The 24,505-nt window shown below is 56.8% G+C and overlaps 1 protein-coding gene across 6 annotated transcripts in view; it reads right to left on the bottom strand.

Moving 5' to 3' along the window:
* Positions 1–2,049: 2,049 nt before the first annotated feature.
* TMEM63B (transmembrane protein 63B) overlaps positions 2,050–24,505 on the bottom strand; it is a 95,104-nt gene continuing 72,648 nt past the window's right edge. For 4 of the 6 annotated variants that reach the window (XM_005296313.5, XM_005296310.5, XM_065589242.1 and 1 more), the window contains 19 exons: positions 24,241–24,278; positions 22,428–22,570; positions 21,903–21,954; positions 21,417–21,525; positions 20,784–20,854; positions 19,831–19,911; positions 18,166–18,289; positions 17,543–17,676; positions 17,225–17,362; positions 16,665–16,818; positions 15,539–15,645; positions 13,877–13,963; positions 11,960–12,025; positions 11,284–11,446; positions 10,692–10,797; positions 7,553–7,720; positions 7,201–7,316; positions 6,621–6,701; positions 2,050–4,759 (listed from right to left, as the gene is read on the bottom strand). In XM_005296313.5, the coding sequence (XP_005296370.1) occupies positions 4,592–4,759; positions 6,621–6,701; positions 7,201–7,316; positions 7,553–7,720; positions 10,692–10,797; positions 11,284–11,446; positions 11,960–12,025; positions 13,877–13,963; positions 15,539–15,645; positions 16,665–16,818; positions 17,225–17,362; positions 17,543–17,676; positions 18,166–18,289; positions 19,831–19,911; positions 20,784–20,854; positions 21,417–21,525; positions 21,903–21,954; positions 22,428–22,570; positions 24,241–24,278 (2,106 nt within the window). In that variant the 3' untranslated portion in view covers positions 2,050–4,591. The remainder of the gene's footprint in view (positions 4,760–6,620; positions 6,702–7,200; positions 7,317–7,552; positions 7,721–10,691; positions 10,798–11,283; positions 11,447–11,959; positions 12,026–13,876; positions 13,964–15,538; positions 15,646–16,664; positions 16,819–17,224; positions 17,363–17,542; positions 17,677–18,165; positions 18,290–19,830; positions 19,912–20,783; positions 20,855–21,416; positions 21,526–21,902; positions 21,955–22,427; positions 22,571–24,240; positions 24,279–24,505) is intronic. The other 2 variants (XM_065589243.1, XR_010599822.1) reach the window with 2 other exon arrangements.

The following is a 24,505-nucleotide window of genomic DNA, read 5'->3' as shown; positions in this document are numbered from 1 at the left end:
AGGAAGGGGCTGCTGCTCTTTAATAGTTTATCATACAGTTGGGGTTCCGAAAACAAACCTTACCCTGCTTCTCTTTGCTCTTCATTCCCCCCCCCCCCACACACACACACCTGTGGTGGCCCCCCTCTCCCTGGCACGTGCCTGCCTAGGACTTGACTCCCTTCTCTGCTACTCACCTGAAAGGGCTGACCAGCCGGACTCCTCTGCTCCAGGCTGTGCTGCCCAGCTGCATAACTCTCTTCTCCCCTGCACAGTGCTCTCCTCCTGGTGGCTCTGGTCCCTGGGAGTGGCACCTCTTTCCTGCGTAGCAGCAGGCCCCGAAGAGGCAGCCAGACTGGCTCCTTGTTCTTTCCATCTGCTTTGACAGGGTTTCCTTTGCAATGAAGAGTCTGGAGATCGGTAGAACCAGCTGGAGGCAAGGAGGCGCTAGCCCCAAGCGACCTGACAGCGCTCTGCAGAGCAGAGGCTGGGACCCGCCGCTATAAAAGAGCAATAGTCTGTCCCGGGCACAGAGAGGGAACTGCAGCTCACCCAGACAGTGGGATCCCCACACCAGCTGATTTCTCCACTGAACACGCTATTGCTTTGCTGCAGCACGTCAGGCTCCCAACTGCTTTAGCCATGAGAGGCTGCTCCCCTGGGCACTGGCAGTGCTTTGAACTAGTGACGTGGTCTGGAAGTGCCAAGCGTTGCTGCTGGGAGCATGCAGCGGTGGGCCTGGGGGTCCTTTGGGCAGAGCAGGGAGGGGACGTGTCAGAGGATGCAGCGAGAAGGTGAAACTGAAGAGCAGAGGGGATGGGTCGGGGGTGGTGTCTGATTCAAATATTCTTAGAGGTAAGGAAGCTTCAGCTGGGCCCTGCCTGCCAGGTGAGACTGTGTGTGGTGGGTTGGAAGAAGACCCACACCCCCTTGCCATACACCTGGCATGTGCGTGCAGAAGCTGGGCCGGGTGCTGCCAAGCCTAAGGGGCAGCACAGGCACTGGGCAGGGGGCTGAGGGAGCACAGAAAAGCAACAATAGCCACCCTCCCTCTATAGCCAGAGAGGACACATTGGGCTGATGAGAGCACACACAAAGAGTGGGTAACACAGACACCAGCCATGCACACCGCATTCCCCAGAGACCTCTGTTCCCTTCTGTCTCCCTACAGGAAAGGCCAAGATATTGGAGCCAGGCCGTAGGTAGCAGGGGAGGCCTAGGAGCTGAAGCTGGGAGGTGCCCCCGCACCACTGGTTATTGGACTGTTACCCCACCAGAAAGCCCTCCTAACTCAGGCAGAAAGAGAGGACCCCTCGTCACACGCTGCCACCAAGGGGCCCTCAGTACAGGCCCCACCTTGGGGCTGCTGAACCTTACAGGGGCTGCTTCCAGCCTCTGCCACCAGTGTGTGTGTGTGGGAGGGGGGAGGGGCAAATGCCACCCCACACCTGTGCTCTCTCGGGCAAAAAGCCCTATGGGAGCTAACAGGCAGAGCGGGCTTAAGTGAAGCAGCAGGCAGCACCTCGGGCGAGGCGAGGCGGGGCAGGACTCAGTGTCTGGCAACTAGGAGCCCAGGCTGGGTTCTGGGCAGGTGAGTCCGAGTCTATCCTGGACGTAGAGAGGAAGATTGTTAGGGGGCCTGGAACATGATTGTTAGGGGGCCAGGCCTCTCAGCACACTAACCAGGGGGAAAGGGTCGTGTTCAAGGCTGGGCAGAGCCCCCCACCCCGTAATGGTGCCCGAGGTCCGGCTCCCAGCTCTAGGCAGAGCTCCCCGCACATGGTACCCATGGCTTTGGGTGCCAGCCCCAGGCAGAGCCTGCCCCCCTTCCCCTGCCTGAGGTACCGGGTTCTGACTCCAGGCAGAAGTCCCCTCCCCACAGTACCTGAGGCTCTGTGGTTAGGCTCCAGGCAGGGCCCACCTCACACACAGTGCCCAAAGATCTGGGCAGTGCCCCCCACATGTGGTACCTGAAGTTCTGGGGTTAGGATCCAGGCAGAACCCGCCACCCCCCATGGCTCTGCATCCACCAGCTCGAACCCATTCAACACACAGAGGCTGGCAATCTGATAAGTTCCATTTTTTCTTTTTTACACAAATATATACAGGGTATTATACACAGCTCGACACAGACACGGTGCCAGTTAGAACACAGCTCCCCCCCAGGCAGTGCCCAGGGACTGCGCCCAACAGCCGCACATATAGAGCAACCGCAGCCTGTCCGCCACACCGGGGTGAAGGGGGTGCTGCAGATGGGAATAGGCAGCCAAGGGACCAGCATCCCCCCTGCTCCCTAGGCTGGACACAAGCACTTAGAGCCCTGTGCTTCATTTCTAGCCTGTCCTGGGGGAAATCAATCAAAATTAAACAATGTGCATTTCAACAGGGAGCTCTAGAGGGGAGGGGAGGGGAAGTCTGCCTGAGGAACCCACCGGGCCCACCCTCTCCCAGCCACTACTACAGAAGAACATGCTCCAGCCATCAGCTAGCTGCTAAGAATGAGCCAGCGTCTGAGCCCTTCATCCCTTTGTCTTCCCACATCAAGGAGCAAGTCCTGCTATTGCCTCTGGCTCTGGCATTCCTATTAGAGGGGCAGGGTAAAGGAAGGACATCCGGTCTCTGTTCCAAACTGCCTTGGACTTGCTGTGTGACCTTGGGCAAGTCTCTTCCCTGCTGTGCCTCAGTTTCCCCATCAGTACCATGGGGATGACAATGTTGACTGCCCTCCTGGGAGCAGAGATGGGGAAGGCTGAGGCTTAACTCTTTAGTGTCTATAAAGTGCTTTGAGCTCCTGGCTGGAAGTTGCTAGCAAAGGGCCAAGGCAGATTATTACTGCCCTCCCCAGAGCCAGCTCCAACTGGCTCTGATACACCCACTGGGCTCCAAGCGCTGCTCCGGCTGCAGTTAATTGGAGCAGTGTCCATGTAGGGTGTGCAGTCAGGGCTGTGGCCGGCAGTGGCCAATGAACAGAGCAGCAGGGTGAGGGAGGCAAGGGAAAATAAATACAACTCACCAGCAGGGAGGTTTATTTTGTGTTCCTGCTGCTCACTCTGCCTGGCACGCAGCCCCCTGTGCAAATCCAGCCTAGCGTGGGTGTGGTGCTAAGGGTCGGAGGGAGGTTTTAGAAATACGCCCAGCAGGCAGTGATGTCCCGTGAAAGTCCCACAGCAGCATGTTACACTCACCCATGGGACCAAGTTCACAAGGGGGAGCCAACTCTCCCAGGGGCTGGGGGAGGCGGGATGGCAGAGGCTGCTTCTCACACTGCCTGAGCAATGGGGACAGGGAGCCGCAGCCCTACGCTGGCAGGAACCACACACACAGGAGGGGTCAGCCAGGGCTCTGTACCCGGGCCAGGGAATCAGGGTCAGCCCCAGCGCCTGTTGGTAGCTGGGTTCGGTGCCCAGCTCCACTCCACAGCAGTCAGGGAAAGCTGACCCCAGTCCTCCCCCTTGCTGGCCCCGCTGCGCAGACACAGGACAGCATGGGGGGCAGCGGCAGCTGGGTGTCAGTATTTTATTTTAAGGGGGGGGGGGTAAAATGTACAAAATAACGCCAGTTAAAACAATGCCACATGCCCCAGGGTGAGCTCCCACCATGGCCCGACTGGGTTCCAGCTACCACAGACGTGAAAAGGCCATGCCAGGGGAGGGGCTCCCTCTTCTTGTACGAGATGGATAGGATACGCGCCCGTGCTAGCCCCTACGCTCCCCTCGCCCTGCGAGGGGTCCTCCCACTATCCTCGCCACCCGGATGTGCTCTCCAGCCATCGCTGAGCCAGCGCGGTTTTCACTGGGCGACACCCGCTCCCCGCACTCGGCTGGGTGCTGCCCCTGGCACTGGGCTGCGTGGGGGGAAGAGCAGGAGGAGGTCCAGGTTGTTACACTTCCCCCAAAGCGGACCGTGGCCCTCACGTGCCCAGAGAGCCAAGGGCTGGGGAGGGGCACCCACACTCCGATGCACATGCGTGTGCGAGCCATAGCCCTGGGGCAAAGGGCAGCGCAGCACAAGGGCACTGCTCCTCCTATGGCTAGGACCAGTGCTAGCTGCCGGTCTCCCAGCCGCCCGTTACTAGCTGGGGTTGCAATACCTTGAGTAAAGCTTTTTTTTTTTCTTTTAAATCTAATAAATTATTAGTGTTCAAGATTCCAGATGTGGGGGGCAGAGAGGAGGCCACTGGAGACCGGAGATTCCCCCCAACATTTGCCACCTCAAAGCATCCAGGCTTCTGCTGTCCCTGGGTCCTCTTCCCCCCAGAATGGGAGCAGCAAGGGTCAAAGTCATCTTCATCCTCCTCTTCCTTTCCCCTTCCTGGGGTCTCGTCGTCTCGGTAGGTGTTAGAGAAGGTAACTAGTAAGAGCAGGTCCCTTCTCACCCACCCAGACGGGAGTGAGAGGGAGCGGGGCGGGGGCAGAAGCAGGGAATGGAGAATTTGATGCACGGCCCCTTCCCACCCTTGGAATGAGCATTAGGGCAGCGGCCCAGGCAGGTGGGAGGGGGCAGGGGCTGGTGTCCTCCTTGCCACGCTCCCGGTTCCATTCGGTTCTCTCTCTATTCACAGCAGCCGCCCCGGTTCCCGGGACTGCCCTGTCCCTCCTGCCCTCTGGGGTCGCTACTGGTGGATCTCGTTCTCTATCAGGCTGTCCTCACACGACTGGAAATCCGTGTCGTTCATGCCGTCCGGGTTGATGAGCTCTTCGTCCTGGGACCCCTGCTCCTCGGACTCAGCCGCGTCACCCTCCGGAGAGGAATCCTGCAGCACTTGGGCGATGTACTTTTGCTGCGGAGGGGAGACAAGAGACCTGTTAGCGCTGTGCAGGCTGCTGGAAAGCCACAGCAGTGCAATAGGGCGGGTAAGCGCCATGCAGACAGGAGGCTGAGTGCAGGGCATGCTGGGGCTGAAAGGAACTCCTACTGAATGGAATGCACAGGTTTCAGCACGAGACGGGGGCAGGGAGAGGAGCTGGATGATTTCAGGGACGCCGCTTGGATGGGAAATGCTAGCAACACGGCCTGGGGTGCAGCTCTTGACGTCCCGTTACAGGTAACCCCCCATTTTCTAAAGACCTCGGGAAACCTCTGAACCCTCCAGAGAGCCAGGGGTGGGAGAATTGGGAGTAGTGGGGGTCAGGGCTTCTACAAGACCGGATGGCCTGATATTAAAGTGGTCTGATTTCTCCCCCCCGCCGCCCCGGAAGACAGGTGCCCAGCACTTCCTGGCAATCAATCCCTCTAAGATGGCTCAAGGTGGGCACTCACATATTGAGGCCCTTTGGAAAGAAGCTTCCCCGCTGTGGGGATGGGGAGCAGCAGGGGATCTAACCCGGAGGGACAAAACCACCCCATCAGGTAGCTGGAGTTCAGCACAGGGCCTTGTTTATCTGTACGGACACCTATCTGGCTGCAGGGCCAATGGGAGCAGTCAGAACAGTTTGGGGAATTCTGCCCTTCCCCCCCCCCCTTCCCCAATCTGCAGATCAGCCATGTCACCGCAGAACTTTACCAAACAGGGCCCTTGGTAACTGGAGAGTGCGTGGCAGCAGGACTGCGTGGGCTTGGGCAATGGTGACAAGGCCATGTTAGCTGCAGCGGCCTCTACACATGCATGCAGTCATTCCGATGAGGCCTCATCAGGCCTCCCCCGGCGGCCTCCCCCATACGCTGGGATGAATCAAGAGTCAGTGGAGTCACAGTGCTGGAGGGGAATCCAGCCCTTCCTTTACTAGTCACACACTGTTTGCTCTCAGGACAAATCTCAACGTTGCAAAGGATTCACAGCCCCACTTCCTTGTCCCCTTTGTGCCACTCAGAGCACCCTGGCATGGGGAAGTCCCCAATGGGTACAGGACTGGTGTAGCCAGCTCCTGTAGGAGGCCCAGAGAGCCCTGGTATAGGAGATGAGGGAATGAAGGACATGGCTGGGATGTGTTGCAGTCCAGCTATCCCCAGCTGGCAAATGCCCTCTTGGAGATCACTGCCAGCTGTCACAGGTCAGAGCAGCCCCCAGGTGGCGCTAACTTACAGTGGAGATGAGGGCAGAGTCAGGCAGATGTAACCAGCTCCTTGAGGCTCCTCCCCCCACCCCTGGCAGATCTTAGCTGCAGCAGAGTATCTGGGCTTGGAAATAACTTGATTATACCAGAGCCGGTTTGCTCAGGAGAGATTTGAAGGGGCAGCTTCAGGGACTCCAGACCCCAGAGAGCTGGGCAGGAGGGGGAGGGGTTACCCCAAAGTGTTTTCATTCCATCATGTCAGATTGCAATGAAAACAGCTGGCGCTGGGATGTGGCGTTCCAGCCCTGCAACGTTTGCAGCGTGCACTGATGGGCGAGTGCCAGAAAGTGAAACAAAATGGGGAACTGACCAGTCTGGTTTCATTGTCCCAGCTGAGAGAGAGGCAAAAAGTGAACAAACAGCATCAGGGGCGCGAGGGGGGAGGGAGGAGACGGACAGTACAATTCCTCATCTCAGCTGGGCGAGGGACATGCGGAAGGGCATTCTCTTCTGAGCCCTGCCTGCACCCCACGGATGCCGGCTGGGCCAGGCCCGGAGTGAGGCCCTCAGACAGGAAGAGACATGTGCAGCCCCCTTCCCCTGTCCCAAACCGAGAGACGCAGGGCAGCGGGAGAGCTGGCGACTCACAGCGGATTTGGGAGCTGGCGGCACGGCGGCAGGTTGCCCATTCACTCTCCCGTCCACGGCATCCACCTCCGTGTGGTCAATCTAGAGGTCAACAGAGTGAAATGGAGACACGGCGCGGAGATGGCAGGGCAGCTGGTCCACTGACCCCATCGAGCCTTCCCTGGGAGCCTTATCTGACCAGGGAACCTGGGTGCACAAGCAATGGCTGGGCTGCGGGGGGCTGAGCGCCCAGCTCAGGGGCAGCCCCACAAGGCTCCTGTTCCAGGAGGCTGGAGAGGGAACAGGCTCATGTGCCAATGATGGGGCCTGGCAAGGGGGTGTGCCTCCCTCTAAGCTTTCCTGCCGCCCATGAGACCAGTGGTGGTGGCCCTGAGATGGGGAAAGAGCCCTGTCCCAACGACACCCACCTGCATGTGAGTGGGGAGGCAGGAGAGGTATTAGACCAGGGAGCCCATAATGAAGGGGAAAGGCCCTGTGAGGAGCTTCCCTACCAGCCCAACTTGAGGTAACCCCTCATCACCTCAGCCACGGTTCCCTCCAACCGGACACTCCCCACCCCCAGTGCCTCCTGGGGCCTCACCTTGTAGTTGTGAGCACTGAGGTATTTGAAATGTCCAAAGCAGACGTGACACAGGCAGATCACAATGGTGATCACGAGAACCACGAAGGTGAACATGGAGGTGGGGGCCAGGAACCCTGGGCAAGGCAAAGGGTCACAGTCAGGGCAGTCACACACCCAGCATGCAGCTCCGCTGGCTTCACCACCCCCAGGGGCCTCTGCACTGGCCCTTTGCCCCGTACTGAGGGGGACAACCAGCACATGGTGCTGGGGGGACGTGGAGCTCAGCACTCCTCAGCCAGACTGAGTACGTGTTTATAGTTCGGCGCCCGCCACTCGCCCCGTTAGCTCCCTCCCCTTGCCCCATGCTTACCTGTGCGCATGGTGGAAAAGAAGAGGAGCCAGAAGAGGCAGAGAATGGGGGCTGCCACCACCTGGTTCACGGCCCCCGAATGGATCTTCTTGTCCAGCTTGGCTGGCAGGTAAGCGTAGTACAGGTTGTACCTGTCAACCAGGTGCTTGAGTAGCATGTACATCAGTCCTGAGAGAGACAGTGAGCGAGAGCAGTGAGGTGGCCGCTGGGCTCCAGGGTCAGCAGCAGGGGATAGTGGGAGATCTGGGAACGGCTCACAGGTGCCAGCATGCTCTCTCCGCAAGGCTGCTCAGGGCTGGACCTTAGGGAGACGACTCCGAACTCAAGGTGCTGGGACGCTGGAGTAAGTTAGCCAATACTCAGGTGAAGCCTCATAATTCTCCCTACCAGAGGCAGCTCTCTGTTTTTTGCCGCCCCAAGCACGGCAGTCAGGCAGCCTTCGGCGGCATGCCTGCGGGCGGTCCGCAGTGATGCGGATTTGGCGGCATTTCTGCGGGTGATCTGCCGGCCCCGCGCCTTCGGCGTACCTGCCGCCGAATTGCCGCCGAAACCGCGGGACCGGCGGACCTCCCGCAGGCACGCCGCCTGACTGCCGCCCTCACAGCGACCGGTAGGCGGCCCCCCGTGGCTTGCCACACCCGGCATATGCTTGCTGCGCAGGTGCCTGGAGCCACCCAGGCTCCCTACCACGCCTACTGGGAAGGCCCTTCTCCAGTGTCCACCTCACCGCTGAACAGAGGAGTCAGAGTGATGGGGGGAGCTTCACTCCATGCAGAGCCACACTTTCCATAAAGGAAAGGATTCATTCAACGGGGCTAAGAGATCACGCTGGGAAGTCCTCCATTTCCAGCCTATTCCAAACCCCCAGTCCCCTCTCTGCCAGGCTGAGCAGCTGTGCCAGGCAGCTGAGCACCCGCAGTGACACATGTACTTGCTGTAACACCCCCCACCCTGGGGAACCCCTGCTCTGGGACGCAAGCAGATAGCTCTGCACCTGCTGGAGAGGGGGATCCTCAGGCCAGGTGCGATACTCAGGGGGCTCATTTCCATATAATTATTTGTGCCCCTTAGTGCCAGCAGAAGCTGGTGCCATCTATGTATGGCAAAGCATTGAGTGCCACACCAAAAATTCAACCTCCTGGAACACCGGCATCAGGCATGGCATTAGCACTGACCACTGCAGCAAGTGTCGAGAGGGACGCACTTGCTTGGCTGAGAATCTCTGACCTGGCACACCCTTCTAGGCATGAGCTCTGCAAACATGGCCTCTCCAAGAAGAGGTTTCAGGGACCAGAAGACAAGGCCCACGATAATATTGGGCAGAGAAGCTTCTCAACCAGCCAAGCATGGAGCAATATGTAGCTAGATCACCGCTCTCCACCCTCCTCCGGAGACTATGATCCGCCAGCAAACAGAGTGGTTCAGGGACTCCAGCATCAGCTGGACTGGGCAATAGGTCTGTTCGCTGCCATTTCCCCCCCCCCCGCCCCCCGCCCATGCACTTGTCACCCCGCAGGGACTGGGGACACACTGCCAGTCGGGAAAGCGTTCTTTTGGGGCAAAAGGGATCTTTGAGCAAGAGGCAGAGCAGAAACAGCTGTTATGCAAAGACGACTGAGGCCCTTTCTCTTCCAGCTGGGAAATCTACAGCTCACTGCCCAGCCTGGCAGATGTTCTCACTGCAGTTACCAGGGGCAGCCATCCCCTGAAATAGGGGGGAGCAGAGAGCCTCCTGGTAGGGAGCAGGGGGATCATCTCTCTTACCTGGTCTGTGCAATACGTGGCCAGGTGAGAAACAGCAGCTGGCATGTGGGTGGAGCTTCCAGCTGGTAACTCGCTTGTCCCTTCACTGGGAATGCTGGGCACCAAGGCGGTGCAAGAGCCATTGTGTGTCAATGTACAAACTGGCTCTCTGAAGGATCTCATTCACACATACACTCAAATACTGGACCCAGGTGACAGACACCATGCCACACTAGGGCTGTGGGGGTCCCATCAACAACTAAATATCGAGGCCCTAAATCTAAGACACCCCTCAAAATGTATTCAGAGGGACATTTCTAATGACGTTTCTTTGTAATGGTTCACAAACAAAACTGGGCTTGGAATGTAAACCCCGGTTAAAGAAGATAAGAAATTGTGCCATGAAAGAATCATAGCCCTGCTTTCCAAACTCCCCTCCCCAAACAGATTAAGGGATAAGATCTACTGACTCAGAGCACTGAAATATAAGTATGAGGATGGCTAACTGGTCAAATTAAAAGCATTGCTAGTTCTAGGTTAAGGATTTGTAACCCTGGACAGCCAATGAGCACAGATGAGGTAACACTTAGGCCAAGACCTTAGTGGCATAAGTGTGGTTTTGCCAATTCTTCTTTTACATAGAATTGCTGAGCTGCTTAAAACGATGTTACTGCTGACAGAACAAAGGTACGTATTGTGCTGGAAGTTTTGAGATAAAAAGAGACAAACCCGTGACAACAAAAAAATGTCTTCATGGGAAGACTCAGGACAGGATGACATAAAATGACATGACCCAGAAACTGCAAAACCGAACAGGAAAAATGCTGAAGCTGGGTAATTAAAGCTTGTGCAGAAGTAACGTACGGGTTATCCCAAACCCAAAGGGCTAATGTGTTAAAAGCCGACTGAATAAAGATTGAAGTGATCTGTAACATAGAAACGTACGAAAGTCCTAAGAGAACATGGGCCCACACTGGAGAAACACTGCGGCAGAAACTAAAGGGGGGAACTGAAGGACCCCACCAAGGGATCAGAGAAGGCAATGACTACCATGGAAGGTGGCAGGATTTCCCAGTGCCCCACAATGTAGTAACTTGGGCCCATTTACCAATTCTGTCTTGTCTGTTATTAGTTGTCTGGCATAAATGTATGTTGACACTATAAGTGACAATAACTGTCTGAAATTGTACAAAAAAGGTGAAAATTGATTAAACCTAAATTGGGTGGACTCGTGACTCAGTTTCCCAACTTTTTACCCCCACCAGGGTAATGCCTCCAATCTCACCCTGCAGATGGGGCTCCCCCACTGGAGGCAATGAAAGACTTCACCTCCCTCCTGCCTTTGGCTGCAAGCCCTTCCATGCACAGCGAGGCAGAGAGGCGCCGGGCCACCTACCAAAGGGGACGATGATGGGGCAGGTGATGCTGTAGGTCATGACCACGGTGAAGACGCACATCATCCAGGCATAGGCGGCTCCGAACTGGAACTCGTACGCTTGGTGCTGCGGGAGGAAGCAGAGAGCGCATCGGTATGGCACACAGAGCTGCCCAGCACCCCGGGTAGTGGGAAGCATGTGTGTATGCACAGGAGCGCGTGTACTGCTCTCTCCGTGCGCAACAGTCTGTTCAGGCTCTCTGTGGATCGGCCTGTCTGTGTGTGCACACACAGCAGCACCGGATGGACTTGCCTTAGGGAGAGCTGTGGGAATGCCCCGCTCTCCCCAGGCTCTCTGGCTGCAGCTCTGATCTTCCTGACGCGATACCTGTTAGCAGGCTGTTTCCTTAAACACTAGTCAACGTACACCTACGCGTGAGCATGCGTCTGGATATGCAGCTTGCACAGGTGCACAAATCTATAACTGCAGGAACACGCCCAGTTTGTTCACCAGGGGCCTGAGGTGCATCGGGTGCTCGGGGCAGGTCTCCGAGTGCGGCAGCGAACGTGCCCAGGATCTGCTAGGGGAGATGGGGTCGGCTCCACCACGTACCCGCTTGACGTTCCTCCGCTCAGCGGCTGAGCGGGCCAGGCAGAGGCGGATCATGTACATGAGCAGGCCGGGGATGCGCAGTAGGTCCATGGCATTCCCGATGAAGGCGGAGGCGATGACGTAGTTCACGAAGAAGGCCCCGTTATCAGGCAGGAAGACGCACCTGGGAAGGGGGGAGGGGAGCGAGACAGGCAAGTAATGCTTCTTAACCTGACCACAGACATGGAAGGGCATATGGGCAGAGAGGAAGCTGGCCAGGGTTGGCACTGCCATGCAACGGTCACTGTTCCGCCTCTTCCTCCTAACATTCTGCTTTCTAGGAAGCTGGTGTGTTTTACCACAAACAGGCCAGTCTCACCACATTTCCCACCAGGAATAAATCTGGCTAGGAAGAACCAGCTCAACATCTCTAGAAGCAGCTTTGGCTTCGGAAGACCCCACAGGTGCTTAGGCCCCCTCTTCCAGCAGGAGGCACTGGACGGAACAGGGCAGGAGTACTGGCTGTGCGGGGAACTCCCCAGCTACGCCAGTCCCAGGCTTTCCCAGCAGGAGGCACTGGATGGAACGGGGCAGGAGCACAGGCTGTGGGGTGAGTTCCCCCCAAACTCCAGTCCCAGCAGGAGTCACAATTACAAAGACAGGTTTTCCCCGTCCCCTGGTTTCAGATACCACTTACTCAAATCGCACTGCGGCCTCAGCCAGGAATTTTTTGTCAAACAGCCAGCGGAAAAACACATCCAGACTAGGGAGAACAATTAAAAACAAAGAGTCTAGTGTGAGTATATAAACGTTTGGAGATCAAGGAGCACAAGCTGTACGCACACGTGGTCACGCCCCATCTCAGGAGCTGGGGCAACAGCTGCTGCGAATACACAGTAATCTTGGAACACGGATATATGTGAGAGAGTGCTGCCGTCCTCCCCTTTCTAGTCTTCAGGACAGTATGTATAGAGGAGGAAATCTGTAGTATATGGTGAGAATACTGGGAAAGAGGGCTCAGGCTGTGCTGGGCTGTCTGTCTCTGCCATCCATCCCATGCACATCACTGTACCTGTACTTCCTCACTCAATTCTGTAGGGGAGTTAGCTGCAACATCTGCTGCAATTCTCTGCTGACCCTGGGGGGGAATTATGCTGGGGCCTTAAATGGTTGCTTTAAAGGAAAATTGCACTAAAAGAGGAAGTAGTTTCCACTCCCTTGAACCAATGTAAAAAAATGACTAAAACATTTGACATTAATATTATGTATATAAAAATGAAAGATGAAATAAGGACGCAGTGATATTGTCAGTCTGAGGATTCATATCAAGACTGGAAGAGCAGAACGGTAGGGAACGGCAGACAATTTCTACAGCTCTTTTTAGTGCAAATATATACACACGCACACCCAGAAAAGAAAACATATAGAACTTGCCCTAACAAGAGCTGTGGGAATGTTTTGCTGTCTCTGGCTGCAGCTCTGATCTTCCTGCCTCCTGACACGTCAGTGGCTTGTGTGTCCTATGACCTTGAAATCTAATTAATTAAAAAAAAAATGGATTTAAAGTAGTTTCAGGCCCCCCGCCCCACTCCCTGCATTACAATTTACCTTCTTTTTTAAAACATTTTTATCTCTGCTGGATGAAAGAGCCACACAACCAACCAACAGGTGAACCCCCCGATGCAAGGGAAACAGTGAAATTGACTAGCTCCAAAGGCCCAGATCCTAAAATCAGTGGAAGTTAGGTGCCTTAATCCCTCTGAGGATCTGAACCAACGTGCCCTCAAACACACACACAATAAACAAGCAGAAAAAAATCCTTGTTCTCTCTTCTAATTCTATTAGGTTTAGGCCCAAATTTTGCAGCCTACAGCCTTGTATGCACTTATTTGCGGAGCCAGTAAAAGATTCTCAGTCAGAAGCGTGATTATTTTAACCGATGGGCTCCTTTTCAAGTGGGAGCCCCCTGGGGTCACACAGCTACTCAGCTGTATCTGGAGGCTCAGATACAGCATCAGATACTCCCAGAGAATTTCCTTTACTCTTGCAGCACTTGACACTCTCCCTCATTCCCTCTTCACGTCAGTGCAGCCTGGGCTCTGAGGCCTCCAGCGCGGAGGACCTGTCCTAGCAGCAGACAGCTGGTAGGACACCATTAGGGGTGGCTTTGTGAGTGTTGCCCTGGAACATTGGCATGAGGATTTGGGAAGTGGGTTCAGGAGAAAGGCTGACCTTCATTGCAACATGTGGGGAGGCTGGCTGCATCCTGCCCCCACCTGGCTAAAATGGGGAATTGGATGGTTTTGTACAAATGTGCTTATTTAATAGGGTTGTTGTAAGGGGCCAACTGAGCAGGATCTAAGCCCTGGGCAACCGGAGAGAAATTACCCATCTTGGACGGAGCCATAGCTCTCAGGCAACTGCCACCATCCCAAGCTCCAGGGGAACAATTCCCAACGTGCAGAGGGAAGGAAATAGTTAGAGAAGAGCCAGATGGGTGTGAGGGCTGTCTCCCCAGTGATACAGGACAATGCACTTGGCCAAGGGCATCCTCAGCCCAGTGCTTCATGTGGCGCTGGGTCTCCAGACCTGCCTTCGTTTCCTCCTCACCCACCTGCTCAGGCCCAGCGAAGGCAGCAGCAAGACCATGAAGATGAGGAAGGTGTAGCACTTGTGCATGGTAGTCCTGTTCTCTCCAGACCTGTGGGCACAGGGGAGGCTATTAGCAAGTGGACTGGGAGCCCCCCGGGGGGTGATTACACCCGTCTAGCGATTCATCTTAAGTACTTACAACGCACCCTCTAGGCCCCTTTGGTACTGATCTGTCCACTGTACTAGACTATTATTGTTGTTAATTATCTGTATTCTGGTAGCACCTAGGAGCCCATCAAGGACCAGCCCCTCGCTGTGCTAGGCATTGTACAAACACAAAAGAAAAAGACGGTCCCAGGACACATGAAGGGCAAATGAGTACAACAGACAGATAAATGGGGGATTGCTGGAATATCTGAGGCCTCATAATATATGGAGATATACCTATACCTATCTCACAGAACTGGAAGGGACCCTGAAAGGTCATCAAGTCTAGCCCCCTGCCTTCACTAGCAGGACCAAGTACTGATTTTGCCCCAGATCCCTAAGTGGCCCCCTCAAGGACTGAGCTCACAACTCTGGGTTTAGCAGGCCAATGCTCAAACCACTGAGCTATCACTCCCCCTGTAATATCTTTATCCTCGGCAGTGCTGTTATCCCCATGCTACAGAGGGGGACAGACTTGCCCAAGGTCACACAGGAAATCTGTAACAGTGCAGGCAATTGACCACGGTCCCCTAAACCCCAGGCAGGCACTCTAACCACTGAATCATCCTTCCCCTCCCCTAGTATACCCCCTTCAGCCCCAGCACCCCCAACCCTCCAGGGGCTTCTCCTGACTCAGCCACAGGAGTGAATGCAGACAGCATCATGCCTGGTGCTTTACAATCACTGAGGCCTAGTCTACACCAGAAAAGATTTGCTGGTGTAGTTGTAATGGTAAAGCTCTCCCCTGTGGTAGACACATCTTATACTGGCTAAAAAGTGCTTTTGTTTGTATAGCTTATACCCGTTCACCTTATTTCACACTTTTGTCGGTATAGAACCATCACCCCTAGCCAACGCTGCACTACTGGCACACACTTTTAGTGTAGACCCGGGCCTAACTCACCATCACAGATCTCCAGCAGGGGACTGGGATCATTCTCCGATTTGGATCACTGAGGAAAGTGAGGCCCAGGGAAGGTCACACCGGGCTGGGATTAGAACTCTGGATTTCCAGGCTGCCAGCCCTATGGTCAGACCACTAGACACTGATTGCAGGACTGCAGCAACCTCAGCTCAAACAGGCTGAGCCATGTGACCTAACAACATGTGATCAGGGCAGCAGGGTCCGACACAGCAAATATCTTGGCTCACGAATACACAATGATAACAATCATACGCATACGCACGCAACGCCTGCCAGCCATCTGGAGCCCATAGAGCTTAACAGACTGTGCATATTGCAATCAGTTCATCCGCTCACTGAAGTGCAGCCACCTCTGAGGTGGGGTCCAGCATCTGATTAACAGCTGCAAAGCACAGCACCCCCACAGTTTACGCCAGGAAAGGAAATTACAGGTGGATCTTAGGTGGAAGGAATGGGACAAGCAGGCCAAAGATGCCTGCTCTTGTGCAAGGTGTTGAGTGCACACAGCTGGCAGTAGTGCTCAGGCTGAGAGCAGGCGCTGGCTGTCCTTACCTGGTCCAGTGAGCTTCGAAGAAGGCGGAGTAATACACGATGGTTGGCAGCAGAGCAGAGAAGCACCACAGCAGCAGGGTGGGGAAGAACTGGGTGATGATGGGGTTCTAGGAAGGCAAAGAACACACCGTTCACTGCAGTCAATGCAAATCTGGAGGCTGGGCAGCGGGCTAACCTGCTGCATCGCCAGTGGCAGAGGACAAGAGCGGCCAGCAGAGCTGAGTGTGACTCTGCTCCTTTGGGGGCTGTATCAATAGGGGCACTTTCCTCAACTTGGGAATCCTGGATGGGAACCTGCAGCACCTCTGCCTTATCCCCTGGTGAGAAGCGAGAGTCTGGGAGTTGTATAGGGCGGGGAAATGATGCACCAGCCCAGGCCCTGCCCTGGGACTCATTTGTCTCCCTGTAGGGATCAGCCAGGGTGCAGCTACTCCGATTGTCGGGCTGGGAGTTTTCCCCAGTGTAGAGGCAGCCTAATGCAGTCACTGTATCCCCTGTAGTTTTCCTTTGCTCTCGTAACGCTTTGGTCCCTCGGCATGTCAGCCGAGTGTTTTCTTGCTCTCCGTTATGGTAGGGAGAGCCAGGATTTCCTCCCACTTGCCATGCATGCAAAACTGAGCGCTGGCTGCCGGCCAAAGAGCCTGGCAGTCCCTGGGCAGAGTGGGGATTGCCTGTTTGCCCAGGTTCTGACAAGAGAGGGATTCTGAGGCCTCTCATAGTGTCCCAGGCAGAATCCTTGGCCGCTCACGTCTCCCCTGCAAATGCAGCCACCTCCAACGCTCTGGCTCCAACAACACGTGCTCCCCGTTCTACTCCAACAGGCTCTGCGGTGCCGCAGCTCAGGAGGTGGGACAGGGAGTTTGGCTGCTTTCTGCCCTCACGTAACAGAGCAGTGCCCACACTGCAGTGATGTATACAAGGCCCTCCCCTCCCCACACAGGAGCACTTGAGACCCGTAGGGACCTTGCTTAGCCTGATGGGGCCAGGCCTAGCCCGTCTGGATATCTGAGGTGGAGGGACCAGTGCACATTCATGACCCACTCCCACCTCCCCAAGGCTGTTCCATTCTGTGCCACAGGATGGGACGGCTCCTCATTCCTGCGCCCGTCCCCCTGGCAGGCCTTACGTTCAGATATTCCACGGGCTTGGTGACGTTGAACTTATCCATGGTGGTGATGATGATGGCGGGAGTGGTGAGGAAGAAGAGGAGGAGGAAGAGGATGACGTTGATAACCAGGCAGCGGATCCACCAGATGAAACCCCGGATGGAGAGGTGTTCCCTGGGGGGAGACAGGGTGAAGAAGCCAGTCAGGAGAGGCTCACGGGGGAGGTAGAGGGGAGCCAGAGACATTGGTCTGTGCTGGGCAGAGCCCAGGACGTTAACTCTTCAAGGGCCTGAACCCCCTTTAGAGGCACCCAGATCCCACTGCTCCCCATTCTGAGTCAGACCCATGGCCCAGCCAAGCTGTGACTCTACACCCAGGTGTTTCAGAGGAAGCTGACCCCTCCAGCCAGCTGTGTGGGCCTGTCAATGGGGATGCTCCCTCTTCTGAGCCCCCCAGCTGCCAAGGGCACTCCTGGGCTAGGCCCATGGCCCAGACGGTACCTTCCCTTTACCAGGCTGTCGGTGCCTCCCTAGCCCTGCTGCTCCCCAGACCTGCCTGGCAGGAGGTGTGGCCTGCTCACCAGTAAATGTTCTGTGGGTCGGGGGCGTAGGTGACGGTCCAGTTGGAGATATGGAGGGACTCGCTGCAGGAGGAGGCCCGGGGCTCCCCGCGGCACGCACAGCCCTGGCACTTGCACACGTTGAAGTCTTTGAGGATTCTAGAGGCAAGAGGAAGAGGGAGAGAGAGTGAGGCATCCCCAGAGGGGGAGATGAGGGAGGCTGAGCCCCAGGCTATCGGGAGGGGCACTGGGCATTGTTGCTAACCGCTCACACGCCTGCCTGGTAAGGGCAGTGACTCTCCCTCCCATCCCCTCCCATGGCGGGCCCCTTGTGCTCACATGGCCGTAATGGTCTCGTTGTGGAAGGTGACGAAGGCCATCCCCAGAGGCTTCTCGTTCACCTTCTCCTTCTCCCGCTTGTAGTCATCTTTCAGCTTCTCCTCCAGCTTGGTGTAATACTCGATGGCCTCCACCTGGACACATGGACATGGATCAGAGCCGAGAGCCACGCAACCCCACCAGGCTGCTACCCTCTCGGGCCCCAAGCCGGGCACACCCCCCAGAGGGCACGGTGACACTGCTCCTCCCCGTGCGCTACAGCCAGCGGCGGGGGGGGGGCACAACCGGGCTAATCCGGACCAACCGCTGGGTGCATCAACTCCACTTGGTATTAGGATTGCAAGAATCAGAGTTAATGAGGCAAACGGATGGGAGCTGGGACAGGGGGCTGTTCAGCAAAGGGCAGCAGGGACAGTAACAATGGAGGAAAATGAGCTTCCTCTCCTTGGAGGGCCTCGGAGATGCTAAGGGCAGACAAGGGGACAGCAACACGCTGGTAAGCCAGGATTTGGGGGCCGAGCCCTCCTCTACCTGGGGGCTGGGAGCAGCATGGGGGCAGTCTCCCAGCACCCCCAAGCCACTCATGCTACTGCCTAGTGCCCTTCCAACCCCTGCCCCCGCACCTCCTCACAGCCCTTGATGATACAGCAGCACAGGTGGCCACAGGGCTTGGGGTTGATCATCGACGAGGCGTTCTCCTTGGTCTTCAGGTTGGTGAAATAGATTTTCCCACGTTCTGCTTTTTTCCTGCATGAGGAGGCGGCGGGAGGGGAAGCAGAGGCTCAGACAGGCCCTTCCCCCTGCTGTGACCACCAGAGGGGCAGCCAGCAGGGACAGCGTGTGAGAATGCAGGGAGGGTGGTGGCAGAGAGCACAGGGGCTGTGGGGGAGGGATCAGACATGAGCGTGGGGGGCAGGGGTTCTCTCTGCGTATGTGAATCTCATATGTGTATTTTTAAAGAAGGTTCCCACTCAGCTGAAACAGGGTCTGCTGGGATTTCATTACACCAGGGTGAGTAACCAGGGCCCCTAGGAGTGTGTAACTAACTCTTCCCCCCTCGCCGGGTGGAAGCACAGCTGCACAGTCCAAAGGTGGGGTTACATCACTAATGACGTTATGGACACTTAAGGCACCAAACTGGGGCATGGGACAATCCCAGGCTCACTGTGTGACTGCAGCAAGTCAGTGCCCCTGGGCCTCAGTTCTGATCCTTCCCGGCCTCACAGGGGGACTGAGAGTCAAATCCGTTATGAGCAGTGGGGTTCAGACACTGTGGTTGTGGTGGGGGCCATAAAAGCAGATTGATAACCCCAGAGCAGCCCAGTAATTCAGCTCTGCCCTACCCCACTCTGCCATGCACCCAGTACCAATACTTAATGTCTCCTCAAAGTCCTGGGCTCCCCACACACAGCTCTGCCCATACCCCCCTCGCCCTGACCTGCAGCCCCTGCTATCCCAGCCTGAGCTCCCCACACACAGCTCTGCCACTGCCCCTCACCCTGACCTGCAGCGCTCCCCCACCCCCCACTATCCCAGCCCTGGGCTCCCCACACACAACTCTGCCAGTGCCCCTCGCCCCTCACCTGCAGCCCCCCTGCTATCCCAGCCCTGGGCTCCCCACACACAGCTCTGCCCGTGCCCCTCGCCCCTGACCTGCAGCCCCCCTGCTATCCCAGCCTGAGCTCCCCACACACAGCTCTGCCACTGCCCCTCACCCTGACCTGCAGCGCCCCCGCACCCCCCACTATCCCAGCCCTGGGCTCCCCACACACAACTCTGCCAATGCCCCTCGCCCCTGACCTGCAGCCCCCCTGCTATCCCAGCCCTGGGCTACCCACACACAGCTCTGCCTGTGCCCCTCGCCCCTGACCTGCAGCCCCCCTGCTATCCCAGCCCTGGGCTACCCACACACAGCTCTGCCCATGCCCCTCGCCCCTGACCTGCAGCCCCCCTGCTATCCCAGCCCTGGGCTACCCACACACAGCTCTGCCAGTGCCCCTCACCCCTGACCTGCAGCCCCCCAGCTATCCCAACCCTGGGCCCCTCAAGCAGAGCCTATCACTTGAGTCAAATAGTCCCCAATTCCTTTGCTGTTTAGTGGTGCAGACAGGGCCTAGGTAAGGACTAGCCCAAGACCACCCCATGCATTTTTTTGGTGACCTGTTCTCTGTAACCCTCCTGTTGCTGAGTCTCAGCCTCTCACCCCAGATGCATCCCGTGTGCTCTCTGCAACACTCCTGGTCTAGGCCTGTTGGGGGGCCCCCATCCATACCCGCCCCAGACTTTACCTCTCTGTATCAAGGAACATCAGCCTGGCCACATTGTAGCAGGGCCGCGCCTCCAGCACAGTGCAATTGGAATACGCCTCTCTGTGGACGGGAAACAACCCCAGGCTCATTAGCGATGAGGTGGAAAGCAGCACCTCGAACAAATCCTCCAGCCGCCAGTGGGATTGCTGGGGGTGGGTGGGAACCCAGACTCCACTCTCAGGCCTAGTCCCAACCATCAGGGAATTCTGCTAAAGCTGTGCCGGGAGCGGGGGAGGAAACCGCCCATGCACTCTGCTCTTATAGGGGAACAAGGTGGGGAGGAGAGTGCCTGCTTGTAAAGCAGTGCTCTTGGGCTCCTCTTCAGTCCTTTGCCCTAGAAGAACCAGGGTCTCATCGTGGGGCTTCTAAAAACAGGTGAGTCCTCTACTGTTGGAGAGGGTCTGGGTGTACCACGGCCACTGCCCCCCTTCTCCATCGTCTCCCCTGACATCCCTTGGCTTGGTTGTGCCCAGAGGGATCTCTGCAGGGACAGAGTTGGCACTGAAGGGTTCAGCATTCCCTCTCCCCTGAGGGCTGGGACTAGGGCTGCTTTCTATATTGATTTTTTGACAAAAACCCAAACATCTGAAAACCAAAACCACTCAATTCAGAAATGCCGCCATAGTGCCTCATGGGAGTTGTAGTTTTGGTGCCTTATGCCCACATTCTCCTCTATGAACCAGGCTCCCCTGTTGGGACTACATCACTCATGATGCACTGTGGCACTTGGTGCATCATGGAAGATGTAGTCCAGCCCACCTAATAGACTGTAGGCATGAGGCACTTGAATTACAACTCCCATGAAACAGAGTGGTGACAATACTTCTATAAAAATTTATTAAATTTTTTCATTTTTTGCCCAAAAGTTGAAATTTTCTGCAGAGGAAAAATAGTAGCTCAAGCTGGGACCCAGCATCCACGCCCAGACTCACTCAAAATGCTTCTTGATCTTCTCCGACTCAGCATATTTTGAGATCCCGTTAATGAACAGAGTTCGCTTCACCTGGAAGAGACAAAGGGGCCAGGGGAGGGGAGGGCAGTATGGGAACCCAAACTAGGGCAGCACAGGACACCAGGCTGTGGCCAAGGGGTGAAGCCACGTCAGGGTTAATGTCAGGGCAGTGCCCAGGATTCCACATTTACCAGGTTGTCTCCCATCCCCCACTGGCTGGCATGGGGGCAACCCGACACGTAGCCAACATTTGCTCCAGTCCAGGTTCTGTCCTGGCGAGATGGTTATACAACAGCTGCTTGAGCAGAGATGGGGTGGGGGCATTAACCATGGGCGGCGAGGTGGCTTTCAGTGGGGGAACCTAGAACGTACCCAGCAGAGGCAGTGCCTAGTGGGAAGGGACAGGAGATTGCATACTCGCTGCTGCAGCTCAACTCACCCAGTGGGGGCTCTGGAGACCCTGGGACTGTTACAGTTGTATCAGGGGTGAGGTGCAGGCAAGAACCCTGCACGGGGAGTCACTCCCAGCATGAATGGGAGGCATGGCTGGGGCGGCAGAGAGAGGGAGGCTGGAAGTGCAGAGAACCCTAAGGGGAGGCCACACCAGCCTTACCAGGTCATCCTCTTTGTAGCGCATCTTGGAGGTGTGCCGACGCATGCTGTACACCGTCAGCAACAGGTACAGGAAGGCAAAGGACGTGTGCAACCACAGCAGGTTATTTCTGTCACCAGAGAGACACCACTCAGCTGAGGCCACCCAGTCGGTGCAGTGAACCCACCTCCATCTTGTGCCTGGCCAGTCAGCCAACGTGGGCTACCCTGCTCCCTCTGGGCCAGGCTGCCAGCCAAGGGCACTGCACCTGGGGACAGTCCAACTGGCTGGCATGGGGCATGCATGCTGAAAGGCTGCTACCCAGCGCAGGGCTCAGTGGTGGCATCCCAGAGGCTGCTCCCGGGTTTTTGTTCTGGAGACAGCGGCTGGGAGCTGGCTCTGCAGAGTGAATGAGCTGGGACAGCCTCCCGGGCCTTCCTGGGGCAGCCCCCCATGGCTCCACCTGACACACTCCAAGGGCCCCGCTCCGCCCCCTCCTCGACATACCCAGAACTCAGATTAGCGATCGTTGTTCTCCCAAAGCTGTAGGGGTTGTTCTCTGCGGAGAGAGCGACAGACAGACACCTTTAATGCAATCCAGAGGGCTGTGGTTGGGTGCCTGGGCTGGGGAGACATGTGACAGGGCAGGGCTGCTCTGGGAATCATCCCTGCAATGCCTCTGAAAATAGAGTCACCCTGCAATCCCTGGGAAACGCTGAAGGGTCAAAGGTTAAGTTTCTGAGCTCCAGTTTTCCTGGCTGAGTTGCAAGGGGGTGAGGGCTCAGCAGAACCCCCGTCCCCACCAAGAGTGAAGCCATGCCCCTCCCCCCACAACAGCCTCCCTGACAGGAGGCGCTCCCAGCTGCCACTGCAGGGCCAGGGCAGGAAGCGATGCTCCCTCACCTTGAGAGCCCATGTCCTGACCGCCCCTGTGAGGACTCTTGCTAGGCTGCTGTGAGCAGGGCTGGCTAATTCCCTTCCAAAGGTGGGAACACAACAGGGTCAGCAAGAGCCGCCCCTCCCCTCACTCACCTAGCAGGTCCCCTGAGAAGTTCACGGGCAGCACAATGCCCACGGAGAGCACGCCCACGGCCACCAGCAGCCCGATGATGTGCCGCTGGAAGGAGAGATAATGGACTGCGTCGGCCCCGCACTTATCCCGGATCTCATCGTCTCTGGCAAGGACACAAAGGCAGTGAGGCATCACCTAATAAGGGCACGGGCCAAATCCCAATAGCCCTCCAGTGCCCAGCACCAGGGGCATCCGCATGGGTTGCGCTCGGCACCTTAAGCACCTGGAGCACTAGCCCCTAACACCAGAGCTAAAGGAGTTCTAATGACACCATTGTTTAGAGGAGCTGCAGAGCCCTCAGTCCTAGCCAGGGCCGGTGCTACCATTAAGGCGAACTAGGCGGTTGCCCTAGGGCGCCATGATTTGGGGGCACCAAAAAGCGGTGCCCCCAATTTTTTTTACAGCGTTCCTACGCCCCCCTCCCCGAGCGCGCGGTCGCAGCTCCACTTCTCCCGCCTCCCAGGCTTGCGGCACCAATCAGCTGTTTGGCGCCGCAAGCCTGGGAGGGGAGGAGAATTAGAGTGGGGGCGGCGTGCTCGGGGAGGAGGCGAAGCAGAGGTGAGCTGGGGTGGGGAGCTGCCGCAAGGCTTCCCGAGGGGGGGGAGCTGCAGCGGAGGGGGGGCACCTCAGGGCGGGGGGGGGGGGGGGGCGCAAGGTGGAAGTTTCGCCTACGGCGCAAAACTTCCTTGCACCGGCCCTGGTCCTAGCCCAGGGAGTGGCCAGTTAGGGACCTCAGCACATTGCAGTCTGGCCTTGCACACGAATCCACTAGCCAACATCCACCTGCTGCAACTGCACCCCGGTGCTCCCAACCCCTGCAGGATGGGGATGGGGGTGCGAGGCTCACTTGTGGCAACCTGCCAGGCAGCTGTGCCCATGCAATCCACTGTCACCTTAACCCCCGCGGGTTCCCTATCTGCCAGAGGTGGTAATGGTGCCGACTCCCCGGACTTTAAGAGCTAAGGGTGGAAAACACTAGAGAAGAGCTCAGGGGCACCCTCTTCTTGAGGCCCTGGTAGGGTCTCCTGACCTTCACTGGCACTGGACCCTGCTTTGAGAGCAACGGGCACCGCAGTGACCAGAACGAAGCAAGAAAGGAATATCGCCTCCGAGCAGGAGCTTGGGGGACGGAGGGGAAGGGTTTGTGATTAGGCACCGGAATGGGACTGGGAGATTTGGGCTGAATTCCCTGCTGTGCCACAGGCTCACTGGGCAAGTCACTTAGGCCCATTGAGACAGCCGTTGGGTGGCGTAACCCCCCAGCGCTAGCTCGGCTCCAGCAAGAGTGTTAAAAAACAGCTGTGTGGCCGCAGTGGGCTAGCGGCATGTCCCAGGGGCCAGGTGGGCTTGCACTTGGGCGGCTGGCCCAAGCTGCTGCCTGTGCTGTTGCAGCCACACTGCTATTTTTAGGCACTAGCTCAAGCAGATCTCGTGCATCCATCTAGACGCACTGGGAACCATGCCTGCATAGACGTACTCTTAGTCTCTTTGTGTCCCAATTCCTCAGCTGTAAAACAGAACAGTCCTTCCTTTGTCTGCCTTTTCTAGCTGGCCTGTAAGCTCTGTGGCGTGGGGGCTGTCTCCTACTGCACGCTTGTACAGCACCTAGCGCAAGGGGGCTTTGAGCCTGGGTGAGGCTTCCAGATGCTATGACAAGGAACAAACAACCACCCTAGAGCCCCACAGCGCCAGGTCTCCACTGCCCCCACTGGTCTCTGGGCCCTGGCAGTGGCTAAGCTCTAGAACCAACACTTGGATTCAAGGGCCACTTACTTTATCCTGAAGATGGCTGTCAGCCAGGAGCAGAAGCCCTGTGCGGAGAGACAATGGGAGCCCCAGGTTACTGAGGGTTCTCTCAGCCCTACTCCCCCTTGGTAGGCCCCAAGGAGACCAGCCCTACTGCTCTCTTCTCCCCAGGCAATATAAGGCTCCTCTTCCCTGTTTTCCCCAGGCCCAGTGGTTCCCCCTGCCACGAAAGGGAAGCTAAAAGGGCACACAGACCACAAATGCCTAGGTATGTAGGACCCCGTCACAGGTT

The sequence above is a fragment of the Chrysemys picta genome, chromosome 3, assembly GCF_011386835.1.
Source record: "Chrysemys picta bellii isolate R12L10 chromosome 3, ASM1138683v2, whole genome shotgun sequence".
In the NCBI taxonomy this organism is placed as follows: Eukaryota; Metazoa; Chordata; order Testudines; family Emydidae; genus Chrysemys; species Chrysemys picta.
Note: the sequence above shows the minus strand (reverse complement) of the source record. Positions and strands in the feature narration are given on the sequence as shown.